At 39.0% G+C, this 14,442-nt stretch overlaps 1 protein-coding gene across 1 annotated transcript in view; it reads left to right on the top strand.

Annotated features, from left to right (window-relative positions):
* The window catches only part of MTMR8 (myotubularin related protein 8), a 163,583-nt gene extending 155,466 nt beyond the window's left edge, over positions 1 to 8,117 (top strand). Inside the window, 3 exon segments of the mRNA XM_064573586.1 lie at positions 5,410 to 5,572; positions 7,674 to 7,861; positions 7,863 to 8,117. Of these exon segments, the coding sequence (XP_064429656.1) occupies positions 5,410 to 5,572; positions 7,674 to 7,861; positions 7,863 to 8,117 (606 nt within the window).
* Positions 8,118 to 14,442: the final 6,325 nt, after the last annotated feature.

Here is a 14,442-nt window from a genome sequence, read left to right as displayed (position 1 = left end):
ACTCTATGGTCAAATAATCTTTGACAGAGCAGGAAAAAAATATCCAATGGAAAAAAAAAAAAAAAAAGACAGTCTCTTCAATAAATGGTGCTGGGAAAATTGTAGAGCTATATACATAAAAATGAAACTCGACCATTCTCTTACACCATACACAAAGATAAACTCAAAATGGATGAAAAACCTCAATGTGAGACAGGAATCCATCAAAATCCTAGAGGAGAACATAGGCAGTAACCTCTTCAACATCGGTCACAGCAACTTCTATCAAGACACGTCTCCAAAGGCAAGGGAAACAAAAGCAAAAATGAAGTTTTGAAAATTCATCAAGATAAAAAGCTTCTGCACAGTAAGGGAAATGGTCAACAAAACAAAGAGGCAGCATAGACATTTTAACAATTTTTATTCTTCTGATCCATGAGCATGGGATGTTTTTCCATCTTCTTGTGTCTTCTTTAATTTCTTTCATGAGTGTTCTGTAGTTCCTAGAGTATAGATCCTTTACCCCTTTGGTTAGGTTTATTCCAAGGTATCTTATGGTTTTTGGTGCTATTGTGAATGGAATCAATTCCCTAATTTCTCTTTCTACAGTTACATTGCTAGTGTATAGGAAAGCATCTGATTTCTGTGCATTGATTTTGTATCCTGCCACACTACTGAATTGCTGTATGAATTCTAGTAATTTGGGGGTAGAGTCTTTTGGGTTTTCCACATAAAGTATCATGTCCTCTGCAAAGAGAGAGTTTGACTTCTTTGCCAGTTTGAATACCTTTTATTTCTTTTTATTGTCTGATTGCTGATGCTAGGACTTTTAGTACTATGCTGAACAATAATGGTGAGAGTGAGCATCCTTGTCATGTTCCTGATCTTGAGGGAAAAGTTCTCTGCTTTTCCTCATTGAGAATGATATTCACTGTGGGCTTTTCATAGATGGTTTTTATGAATTTGAGGAATGTTCCTTCTATTCACTTAGCAGTATAACCTCTATGTCCATCCATGTTGTTGTGAATGACAAGATTTCATTCTTGTTTAGTCTGAGTAATAATCCCCTGTGTGTGTGTGTGTGTGTATACATACATACATACATACTTCCTCCACTGATGTGTGGATGAAGACTTGGGTAACTTCCACATCGTGGCTATTAATAAATATTGCTGCAATAAACATAAGGGCATGTTTATCTTTTTCAATTAGTGTTTTCGTTTTCTTTAGGTAAATACCCAGTAGTAGAATTACTGGATCGTGTGGTAATTCTATTCTTAATTTTTTGAGGAATCTCCACACTGTCTTTCACAGTGGTTACACCTATTTGCATTCCCACCAACAGTACACAAGGGTTCTTTTTTCTCCACATCCTCACCAGCACTTGTTATTTCTTCAATTTTTTATTTTAGTCATTCTTACAGGTGTAAAGTGACAACTCATTGTGGTTTTCATTTGCATTTCCCTGATGATTATTAGTAAATGTTGAGAATCTTCCCATGTGTCTGTTGACCATCTGTATGCCTTCCTTAGAAAAATGTCTATTTAGGTCCTCTGCCATTTATAAATCAGATTACTTGTTTTTTGGTGTTGAGTTGTATATGTTCTTTGTATATTTCGGGTATTAACCCCTTAGTGCATATGTCATTTGCAAATATCTTCTTCCATTCTGTGGGTTGTCTCTTTGTTTTGCTGAGTTTCCTTCATTGTGCAAAAGCTTTTTTTTTTTTTTTTTTTTGGTGTAGTCCCGATAGTTCATTTTTGCTTTTGTTTCCCTTGCCAGAGGAGACCTACCTAAAAAAATGTTTCTATGGCCAGTGTCAAAGAAATTTTGCCTATGTTTTCTTATAGCAGTTTTATGGCTTCAGGTCTTGCATTTAGGCCTTTAGTCCATTTTGAGTTTGTGTGTGTGTGTGTGTGTGTGTGTACTATATAAAAAGTTTGAAAATAATGTGTATTAAGTCTAAATGTTTGGTAGAATTCACCTGTGAATATAATTGCTTCTGGACATTTGTTTGTTGGGAATTTGTTGATTACTGATTCAATTTTGTTACTAGTATTCTGTTCAATTTTTCTAATTCTTCCTGCTACAGTTTTAGAAGAAGAAGAATATAAAGGGATATAGCTCTTTTATATTTTTGTGGTGATGGTTATTTCTCCTTCATTTCTGTTTTTATTTACTTGGGTACTTTTTTAAATGAGTTTCTCTGAAGGTTTATCAATTTTGTTGATCTTTTCAAAGAACCAGCTCCTGGTTTCATTTTTCTGTTCTATTATTTTTGTTTGTTTGTTTCTATTTCTTTTATACCTACTATAATCTTTATTATGTCCTTTCTTCTACTGGCTTTGGGCTTTGTTTGTTCTTCTTTTTTAGGTCTTTTAGATGTAAGGTCAGGTTGTTTATTGAAGATTTTTCTTGCTTTTGAGATAGGTCTGCATTCTATAATCTTCCTTCATAGAACATGCTTTGCTGCATCCCAATGATTTGGACCATTGCTTTTTAATTTTCAGTCATGTCCATGTATTTTTTTTTAATTTCCTCTTTGATTTCTTGGTTGGCCCCTTTCATTGTTTAGTAGCATGCTATTTAGTCTTTATGTATTTGTGTTCTTTCCAGGTTTTTCATTGTGATTTATTGCTTGTTTCCTACTATTATGATTGGAAAATATGCATGATATTATTTCAATGTATTTTCTTAATTTATTGAGACTTGTTTTGTAGCCTAACTGCAATCTATTCTGGAGACTCTTAGATGTGCACTTGAAAAAAATGTGTATTCCACTGTTTTGGGACGGAATGCTCTGGATGTATCTGTTGGGTCTATGTGTTGCATCGTCTCTGTCAAAGCCAGTTTCCTTATTAATTTTCTGTTTGGATGATCTGTCTATTGATTTAAGTGTGGTGCTAAAGTAGGCTACTATTATTGTATAACTGTCGATTTCTTCCTTTATGACTTTTAATTGTTGTTTTTTTAATTTAGGTGTTCCTATGTTGGGACAAAAAAATATTTTGAACTTTTATAACCTCTTGTTTGAGTTTTCCCTTTATTATTATGTAGTATCCTTTGTCTCCTATTAGTCTTTTTTTTAAAGTCTATTTTGTCCAATATAAGTATTGATACCCCAGCTTTCTCTTTGCTTCCATTTGCATAGTAAATATTTTTCCATCCATTCACTTTCAATCTGCATGTGTCTTTAGGTCTGAATTGAGTCTCTTCTAGCCAGCATATATATGGGTCTTTCTTTTTAATTCATTCAGTTATCCTATGTCTTTTGCTTGGAACATTTAGTCTAATTATATTCACAGTAATTATTGATAGGTAAGTACTTAATGCCATTTTGTTACTTGTTTTATGGTTGCTTTTGTACATCCTCTCTGTTCATTTCTTCTTGTGCTCTCTTCCCTTGTGGTTTGATGGTTTCTATAGTGATATGCTTGGATTTCTTTCTCTTTATTTTTTGTATATGTTTTTTTTAAAAGATTTTATTTATTTATTTGAGAAAGAGAATGAGAGAGAGAGAGAGCTTGAGAGGGGGAGGGTCAGAGGGAGAAGCAGACTCCCCGCTGAGCAGGGAGCCCGATGCGGGACTCAATTCTGGGACTCCAGGATCATGACCTGGGCCAAAGGCAGTCGCTTAACCAACTGAGCCACGCAGGCGCCCTATTTTTTGTATATCTTTTATAGGATTTTGATTTGTGGTTATCATTAGGTTCATACATAACATCCTATGAATATTGCAGTCTATATTAAGTTGATGGTCACTTAAATTTGAACCATTATAAAAGCATTCAAGATTTACTCCCCCATACACACATTTTATGTATATGTCATACTGAACATCCTTTTGTTTTGTGAATACCTGACTGATTTTTATAGATATAATTGATTTTACTGTTTTTATGCTTTAACATCCACACTGGTTTTGTAAGTGATTAAACTATTAAATTTTTTATGTTTTCATTTACCTGTGAAAAATTTTCCTTTCATAATTTTCTTACTCCTGATTTGGTCTTTTCTTCCCATTCAAAGAATTTCCTTTAACATTTCTTGTAATACTGGTTTAGTGGTGATGAACTCCTTAACTTTTGTTGTCTAGGAAACTGTATCTCCCCTTTATTCTGGATGACAGCCTTGCTGTGTAGAGTGTTCTAGGTTGTAGGTTTTTTTTTTTTCTTTTCCTTTCAGCACTTTGATAATATCATGCCACTCTCTTCTGGCCTGTAGCATTTCTGCTGAAAAAGCTGATAGCTTTATGAGGCTTTCCTTGTGTATAATTGTTTTTTCTTTTCTTGCTGCTTTTAAAATTCTATTACTACTTTTTAAAAAGATTTTTATTTATTTATTTGGGAGAGAGACAGAGCATGAGCGGGGGGGAGGGGCAGAGGCAGAAGGAGAAGAGGAATCCCTGCTGAGCAAGGATTCTGATGTGGGACTTGATACCAGGACCCTGAGATCATGACTTGAGCTGAAGGCAGATGCCTAACTGACTGAGCCACCCAGACACATCTCTATTACTACTTTTTGCCATTTTAATTATGTGTCTTGATGTGGCCGTCCTTGGGTTGATTTTGTTTGGAGCTCTCTGTTCCTCCTGGATCTGGATATCTGTTTCCTTTCCCAGATTAAGAGAGTTTCCAGCTATTATTTCATCAAATAAATTTTCTGCCCTCTTTTCTCTTCTCCTTCTGGGATCCCTAAAATACAAATGTTTTTACACTTGATGATGTCACTGAGTTCCCTTAACCAATTCTCATTTCTTAATATTAATTTTTCCTCTTTGCTCTTCAGCTTGGTTGCTTTTCATTACTCTGTCTTCCAGCTCGCTGATCCATTCTTCCACCTCCTCTAATTTGCTATTTTTAAAAAAGATTTTATTTATTTATTTGACAGAGAGATAGAGAGGGACTACAAGTAGGCAGAGAGGCAGGCAGAGAGAGAAGGAGAAGCAGGCTCCCCTCTGCGTAGGAAGCCTGATGTGGGCTCGATCCCAGGACCCTGGGATCATGACCCAAGCCGAAGGCAGATGCTTAACTGACTGAGCCACCCAGGCGACCCTAATCTGCTATTGATTCCCTCTAATGTATTTATTTCACTTATTGAGTTCTTCATCTCTGACTAGTTTTTTTCTATCTTTTTGAAGTTCTTACTGAGATCTTTCACTCTTTTCTGAAATCCAGTGAGTATCTTTATGACCATTACTTTGAATTCTTTATCAGGCATATTGTTTATCTCCATTTCAATCAGCTCTTTTGCTATGGTTTCATCGTGTTCTTTCATTTGGGACATATTCCTCTGTCTCCTTATTTTGTCTAACTCTCTGTGTTTGTTTCTATGTATTAGGAAATTCAGCTGCATCTTCTGATTTTGAAAGTAGTGTCCTTATGAAGAAGAGGTCCTGTGGTGCTCTGTAGTGTAATGTGATTCTCCAGAACCAGTTCTTCAGGATTATCTCTTATGTGTGTTTTGTACATCCTACTGTTGTGGCTGATCTTCATTTGCCTTTAGTCCAGTTGGCTGTAGTGGCGCACTTTGCCAGTTGTGGGCAGGGTTTGGTACCTGTGCTGTTAAAAGGCCAGTTTGGTACCACCATGGGTTTGTACTTGGTTGGTACCAGCAGTCAGACTAGATGCTTACCCTCAGCCTCTCCACTGGGACTGTAGTTGCACTGATCCTCAGAAGGCTTTCCTGAGAGGCTTTCATTGTTGGGCAGAGCCTGAAATCCAATCAGATGCCTGCCCACAGTCTGTCTGTTGGGGCTGCAGTATCTTCAACCTGCAGGGTGCTTTCCCTGCCTTGTCCCCTGAGAGGATTTTGTTGGTCAACAGACCAGCAACCCGATCCAATGTCTACTCCTAGTCTGTCTTCTGGGCCTGCATTTGAACTGTTGTATGTGGTTATCATCCCCTCTCCCCCTGGCTGGAATCACTTTGTAGTGGCACCAGTCTTAACCAAGGCTGCAAGCAATATTTGTTTTGGCAGGAGCAAATTTAGAGGATGTCTTCAGAGTAGGGTGGGTGGATGTGGAGGCAGGGCACACATTGTTAGAAAGGTAGGTGGAGGATTTTCTAGCTGGTTACTGTAAGTGTCCTGTTATCTGTGCTGGGTGTGGGGAGGTGGAGAGAGAGAAATGGTGCCTGCCAGCTCTTTTGTTCTTGGATAAGTCTCCTGATCCCTACCCCCCCGGCACATGTTGTGAGATTAGTAAATAAACCTTCAGGTATACTCCAGGTGTTTTCAAACTGCTTCTTCTATGCTATGTTTGTTATACTGACTTTTTAAGGGCAGGAACTCTGGTTCATAGGGCCCTTCAGCTCTCCCAGAGCTAAGCCTGCTATTTTTAAAGTACCTGGAGTTAAGCCCTGCTGATTGTAAATACTTGAGAAGTTAAACCCCACTGATTTTCAAAGTCAAATATTAGGGAGCCTCACTTCCCGGTGTTTGACCCTATGTCTGGGGTGCCTAGTATGGAGTCTGCTCCTCTCCCTTCTCTGTGCTTGTGGTAACATTCCTGTTTGTAGTTAGTCTCTTCAGGAGTTTGGTTCTGGACAACATCTCTGCCCCTCCTACCTTTCCAATGTGGTGTCTTCTCTACGATTAACAGTGTAAAATCTCCTCTGCCAGTCTTTAGGTCATCCTCTGGGTTAGTTGCACTGATGTGGCTGTTATCTAGGTGTGTTCATGGAACAAAGTGAGCTTAGGATATTCTTACTTTTCCATCTTCCCAGAAGTTTTTCTCTGTTGAGATTTTTAGAAAGATAGTACAGTTATAAAGTTAGAATATGCAGAATACAAAAACATTCAAGATGGAAAGTTTAAAAGATTCTCCTAGCCACACACCCATTCATTTCCTCTCTTCAAAGGTTACCACTGTTTGTTTTGTATGTGTGTGCGATTTTCTGATTTCCAAAAAAATGACAATGAGATGCCTATACCCTACAACAGGAGCTCTTCACTGGAGTCCATGAACCCATAGGTGTACACAGATACCCTTTGGGGGAATCTGTGAAAGCCCTGATATTACACCTAAGACTGTGTATGTGGGCTGTTTCATGTACACACATGTGCATGCATGCAGCTTTCTGAGAAGAAAGTTAAGAATAACCATTATAAAGTATCACTGAGTCATTGTGTTATCCTTGAAAGTGAAAATATCCATTGGAGGTACCATGAGGTGTTAGGTCATAGAAATTGGCATCAGGGCCAGATCCCAGCTCTGCCATTTCCTAAATGTGTGAATTTTAGTCTTACTTAAATTCTCTGAGACTCAGTTTTCTCATTTGTAAAATACAGCTAATATTTAACCAATAGGATTCTTATAAGTATAAAAGGAAATACTATATGTAAAGTCTCCAGCACATAGAGGTATTTAAAAAATTTTAGTGATCCTCTCCCTTGCCCTCCCTGCTTCCAGTAGTAAAATTATATTTATCAGAAAAGAGGACTTTTATAGATATAAGACCCTTGAGGATTTTTAGTAGTAGGGCTTTTAAAACATTATGTGAAGTGATGAAAAAAAGATGTTTAAACATGAGTAAGGAGGGGGCAAAAGTTTATAATCTACCATATTAGTGACAGCAGCAGGATCCCTGCAGGTCATTGTGAAATTTACCAAGCTTTTCTTCTGTTCCTAATTCTTTTCAACCATTCCTTGTTCCTATGACAAAAACTATAAGCCCATGATGAGCTACTACAGAAGAAAGCTGTACCTGCCCTCAATTAAGGAATTTATTATCTCAGCATCTGGGAAGTCCTTTGACCAATCCTCTTGGCTTTATGGGTATTAGTGGAGACCTGAACACCTTGATGGAGAATGGTACCCTGTCCAGGGAAGGAGGCCTCTAAACTCAGATGCATCAAGTGAAAAGCCAGGGTACAGACCTTTCACCATGACTGCTGTGGGATTATAGGTAGCCTTAGGGCCATAAACATTTATGGGGATGTGGGATTCTCTAGAAACATGGGCATCTCTGACTCCAGGGACATCTATGTGGCCACAGTTATCTCTGAGGCTATGGGCTACTCTGGAGACATCAGCATCTCTGAGGCCACGAGCTTCGCTGGGAGTATGGGTATCACTGGGGACATAGGCATCTCCTAGGTCAGCACCAAGGAGGCAGGCTGCTCTAAACAACAGTGAGCTACTCATCTGTTGCCATGCTGGATGAACCTACAGCACCCACAGTGATCCTTGTCCCAAAGAAGGCTATGCTACTTTTCCAGTTGGTTTAAATGGGTGAGTCTGGGGCACCCCTCCTCCTACTTAAGAGTCTGGAAGGTAACGTATGGCCTTTACTGATTAAACAACCAGTTTTGTATGTTAAGCAGCCCAGAATGTAGGCAAGGGAAAGAATATATTATTGTTCTAGAATGGGATTTAACTTTAGAAATGTTGCCTTCCAGCTGAGATATTAGGCTGGTTCCATTATTCCATTTTCCTTAATGATCAGCCTCCCTGACTTTTCCACACTCACTGCGATAGCATGAGAACAGAGTGAAAATATAATCACAGCTTAGAACTAAGACTGTTGAGGGGATATATAGGTGGTATATAGCAAGTAACTGAATTGCAGAATGGCTTAAAAGGAAACTTTACCTTTAGATATGTTCAGTTATAGGATGTAAGCTAATGTTATTGTCAGTAGAGATCCCAACATTTGCCTGAGAAATAAATCAAAATGATCCTTAATTGTTAGCATGGGTGCATGGGTGCTTGGTGGTTTAGAACATATAAGGAAATATTAGGTTATAACATTTACTTTCCCCAACTCACACCCCAGTTAGGTCTATTTATAATACTCAGCCAATTCCCTTTTTCATAGGTAACCCATAGGTAAACTTGAATCCACTACATTCTAAAACAATCAATTCCAAATCAGTGGGATCTAAATTAATAACACTGATTAATAGCATTCTCAGCATTATTTTGAGAGACAACTGAAAATCTCAGTGCTTTAGACCCTGGCTTACACTTGGCCTACATGCCCATCTGAGTTTTCCTAAAACAGGCCTCTTCTTCTTATTATTTTTTTTTAATGAAGACCAGTGGTTTTGCTTCTGTAGACATCACATCAAGTTTGTGGGTTTTTAGATACAGTTGGCACTACTTTTAAAATCTGGTAGGTTTATCACTTGTGGTAATGCACACTTTTGAAAAAGTCTATTCTTAGAGCAGGCCCAAATACTCCTGGGGGAAGGGATGTACTTGTCCATTAAACACCAGATTTTCCCTTTGGGGTTTATACACTTGCTGTATAAATATTCCTCTCGAATATTCAGTCATGCTTTACCCAGTTCCACATGCTGGGATAGGGTAGCCCTCAGGTTGTTTGGGTCATGTACTATATACTGTCAGCATTTTCAGAGCTTCCATTGCCAATAGAATCCAGGTCTTCACCCACGATGTCTATTCCAAATACTATATCTGGTTTAAGTGCAAAAATAGATGTCTTAGAGAAAGAGCCGTCTCTGGTACTACCACATCCAGTTGTAAACAGAGACATCTCTAAAGGATCACCGCATTAGTTACTTTTCTCTGTAAGAAAGTTGTTTTTTTTTTAATTTAAGTGTTAGAAGTAGGAGGGAAGAGTCAGAATGGCTTATTGATTTCTTACTCCAAGCTAAACTATGGACCCTAAACAACCTTCCTCTTTAGAGGAAGAATTCTAAAATATTTTGGTTGTCTTTTTTTAAATATGTAAATAAAAGCCAGTTTTTCTACTTACCTCCTCTTGGTAGCTGTCTTAATTCTGTGTTTTTAAAGAGCTAACTCATTTGAATTTATTTCAGTTATAAACAGGGTCCGTTTTTCTACATACCTCTTCTTGATGGCTGCCTTGTTTCTATAATTTTAAAATATCAAGGTGATTTCCTATTGTATCTTTTCTGATCCTCCTCTTTGCACAATTTGGTCTTTGGCTTATATAACCTAACTCATCAGATGTTGCTTGTATTCATTTGACATTTCACATCTGGAAAAAATTTGAATTTGGTCTGGAGAATCCATCTAACATTGGCTTGGTGAAGGAAGTTGTCAAAGAGGATGACTATACTTATCAGTTGCCACAAATGAATTTATTCTAGCTCTCTTGCTTTATACCAGAGGCTTTCTCCCATACCTCAATCTGAATTTTACAATCCATTAACTAGCATGATAATCCAGATACAGCATTTAAGGTTTATTCAGGGAAAGGAAAAACACAAATGGCAAGATGTAGTAGTTTTTGCAAATCCTATAAAAAGTTAAAGAGTCTCGGGTTTATTTCTACAGACCTACACAAGGGCAGTACATAATACCAACCTTATTTCTTAGCTCTAAAACAAAATTAATCAATAGTGAAAAGGTCTTGTCAATGCATTTGTAAACTGAGAAGTAGTATCAAAGTAGTATCACCATTATTGTTCAACACAGTACTAGAAGACCTAGCCTCAGCAATCAGACAACAAAAAGAAATAAAAGGCATTCAAATTGGCAAAGAAGAAGTCAAACTCTCTTTGAAGATGACATGACACTTTATGTGGAAAACCCAAAAGAATCCACCCCAAATACTAGGACTTATACAGCAATTCAGCTATGTGGCAGGATACAAAATCAATGCACAGAAATGTTACATTTCTATACACTAAAAATGAGACAGAAAAAAGAGAAACTAAGGAATTGATCCCATTTACAATTGAACCAAAAACCATAAGATACCTAGGAATAAACCTAACCAAAGAGGTAAAGGATCTCTAGTAACTACAGAACTCTTATGAAAGAAATTGAGGAAGACACAAAGAAATGGAAAAAACATTCCATGCTCATGAATTGGAAGAAAAAACATTGTGAAACTCTCCATGCTACCTAGAGCAATCTACACATTCAGGGCAATCCCTATCAAAATACCAGCAACACTTTTCAGAGCTGGAACGAACAATCCTAAAATTTGTGTGGAACCAGAAAAGACCCCAAATAGCCATGGGAATGCTAAAAAAGAAAACCAAAGCTGGAGGCATCACAATGCCTGACTTCAAGCTATATTACAAAGCTGTGATCATCAAGACAGCATGGTATTGGCACAAAAACAGATACATAGATCAATGGAACAGAATAGAGACTCCAGAAATGGACCATCAACTCTATGATCAACTAATCTTCAACAAAGCAGGAAGAATATCCAATGAAAAGGCAGTCTCTTCAACAAATGGTGCTGGGAAAATTGGTTAGCCACATGCAGAAGAATGACACTGGATCATTATCTTACACCATACACAAAGACAAACTCAAAATGGATGAAAGACGTAATTGAGCCAGGAATCCATCAAAATCCTAAAGGAGAACACAGGCAGTGACCTCTACGACCTTGGCCACAGCAACTGCTTGCAAGACACACATCTAAAGGCAAGGGAAACAAAAGCAAAAATGAACTATTGGGACTTCATCAAGATAAAAAGCTTCTGCACAGCAAGGGAAACAGTCAACAAAACTAAAAGGCAACCCATGGAATGAGAAAAGATATTTGCAAGTGAGTTATCAGATAAAGGACTAGCATCCAAGATCTATAAAGAACTTACCAAACTCAACACCCCCCCCAAAATAATCCAGTCAAGAAATGGGCAGAAGACATGAACAGACACCTTACCCTATTGTCTGATCCTCCAAAGAAGACACACAAATAGCCAACAGACACATGAAAAAATGCTCCACATCACTTGGCATCAGGGATACAAATCAAAACCATGATGAGATATACCACCTTACACCAGTTATAATGGCTAAAATTAACAAGACAGGGAACAACAAATGTTGGCGAGGATGTAGAGAAAAGGGAACCCTCTTACACTGTTGGTGGAAATGCAAGCTGGCACAGCCACTCTGGAAAACAGTATGGCAATTCCTCAAGAAGGTAAAAATAGAGCTACCCTATGACCCAGCAAGTGCACTACTGGGTATTTGTGCCAAAGATACAGATGTAGTGAAAAGAAGGGACACATGCACCCTAATGTTCATATCAGCAATGTGCACAATAACCAAACTGTGGAAGCAGGCAAGATATCCTTCAACAGATAAATGGATAAAGATGTGATTCATATATACAATGGAATCTTACTCAGCTATCAGAAAGGATAAATACGCACCTTTTGCAACAACATGGATGGAACTGGAGGCTGTTATGCTAAGTGAAATAAGTAAAACAGAGAAAGACAATTATCATATGGTTTCACTCATATGTGGGATATAAGAAATAGTTCAGAGGACAATGGGGTAAGGGAGGGATAATTAAAGGAAGAAATCAGAAAGAGGAACAAACCATGAGAGTCTCTTGACTCCAGGAAACAAACGGAGGGTTGAGGAAGGAAGGGGGGTGGAGGGATTGGGTAACTGAGTGATGAGCCTTAAGGAGGACACATGATCTGATGTGCACTGGGTGTTATATACTACTAATGTACTACTAATGAATCATTCAACACTACATCAAAAGCTAATGATGTACTAAATGTTGGCTAATTGAGTTTAAATTAAAAAAAAATCAATATCCATAAAAAAAAAAAAAAAACCTTCTGCAAAGCAAAGGAAACAGTCAACAAAACAAAAAGGCAACTGGGCGCCTGGGTGGCTCAGTTGGTTAAGCGACTGCCTTCGGCTCAGGTCATGATCCTGGAGTCCTGGGATCGAGTCCTGCATCGGGCTCCCTGCTCAGCAGGGAGTCTGCTTCTCCCTCTGACCCTCCCCCCTCTCATGCTCTCTCTATCTCATTCTCTCTCTCAAATAAATAAATAAAATCTTAAAAAAAAAAGGCAACCTATGGAATGGGAGAAGATATTTGCAAATAGCATATTAGATAAAGGGCTAGTATCCAAGATCTATAAAGAACTCATCGAACTCAACACCCAAAAACCAAAAAATCCAGTCAAAAAATGGGCAGAAGACATGAACAGACATTTCTCCAAAGAAGACATAAAAATGGCCAATAGATACATGAAAAATGCTCCACATCACTTGGCATCAGGGAAATACAAATCAAAACCACAATGAGATGCCACCTCATACCAGTGAGAATGGCTAAAGTCAACAAGTTAGGAAACAGCAAATGTTGGTGAGAATGAGGAGAAAAGAGAACCCTCTTATACTGTTGGTGGGAATGCAAGCAGGTACAGCCACTCTGGAAAACAGTATGGAGGTTCCTAGAGAAGATAAAAATAGAGCTACCCTATGACCCAGCAATTGCCTTGCTAGGTATTTACCCCAAAGTTACAAATGTAATGATCCAAAGGGGCACATGCACCCCAATGTTCATAGCAGCAATGTCCATGATAACCAAACTGAGGAAAGAGCCTAGATATCCATCAACAGATGAATGGATAGGGGGAAAGATGGTGGAGCAGTAGGGGACCCTATTCCAAACGGTCCCCGGAATTGAGGAAGATATCTACCAGACCACTCTGAACACCCATGAAATCAGCCTGAAATGTAAGAAGATAGATATGGATCTCTACAAACAGAATATCACAGGCAATTGGTTTCGAGGTACGAAGTGGGGAGCCGTGATTCCACGGGCAGGTATCTGAGGATAAACGGCAGTAGGAAGGAGGCTGGCTGTGGGGATCCTACACTGCCGGTGAGCGATAGCCTCCCGCACTGGAGATGGGGCACAGACTCACAGACCAGTATGGGCGTGGAAAGGGCTTTAGGGCACCGCCCTGATGGAAACTGGAGTGGCGGGGTCACAAGTGGGAACTGGGGGAAGCTGGCAGTTTTAGAAGCACAAAGGGCAGAGACGTGCCCCGACATGGAGGCTAGGACTGGGAGCAAACCCTGCTGAGGGGCGCACAACCCAGGACACTGCAGTTTATAGCAGCACAGACAGAAATGGACATAGTGTGGCATGGAGAGCTCACTGAAGAACAGACTGTGATCTCTTTGCTCTGAGGCAGAGGGTTGGAAATGGTCTCTTCTGCTCTGACTCTGGGAAGAGATGTGGAAAGCCACCAGGAAAAACCACCAGAGAACAAAACCCCAAAAAAACACTTTTCACTGAGCCCATCCCCCCCACAGGGTGCAGGGCAACTCTGCCCAAACAAGGTTGCCTGAGTAACAGTGAGGCAGGCCTCTACCCTAGAAGACAGGATGGGAGAACAAGAGGCCAGCAACCCTAAGGTCCCTAAAAAACAGGTGCATCTTGCTTGGGTTGTGGTCAATAATTTGGACTCTATACATTCCCTCAAACACCCCTCAACAGAATGACTAGTAGGAGGACCCCCCCAAATAGAAAAGACTCAGAGATTATGACTTATGACACAGATGTACAAATGGATGCAGATATAACCAAGATGTCGGAGATGGAATTAAGGTTACCAAATGTGAAGACGAGCTAGAATGGAGAAATCAATTAATGGAAACATAGAGTCTCTGAGGGCAGAAATGAAAGCTAATTTGACAGAACTTAAAAATGCTATCAATGAGATCCAATCCAATCTAGATAATC

The sequence above is a fragment of the Mirounga angustirostris genome, unplaced genomic scaffold (genome assembly GCF_029215605.1).
Source record: "Mirounga angustirostris isolate CCGP_5_RB_7025 unplaced genomic scaffold, mMirAng1.0.hap1 SCAF_11, whole genome shotgun sequence".
NCBI lineage: Eukaryota > Metazoa > Chordata > Mammalia > Carnivora > Phocidae > Mirounga > Mirounga angustirostris.
Note: the sequence above shows the minus strand (reverse complement) of the source record. Positions and strands in the feature narration are given on the sequence as shown.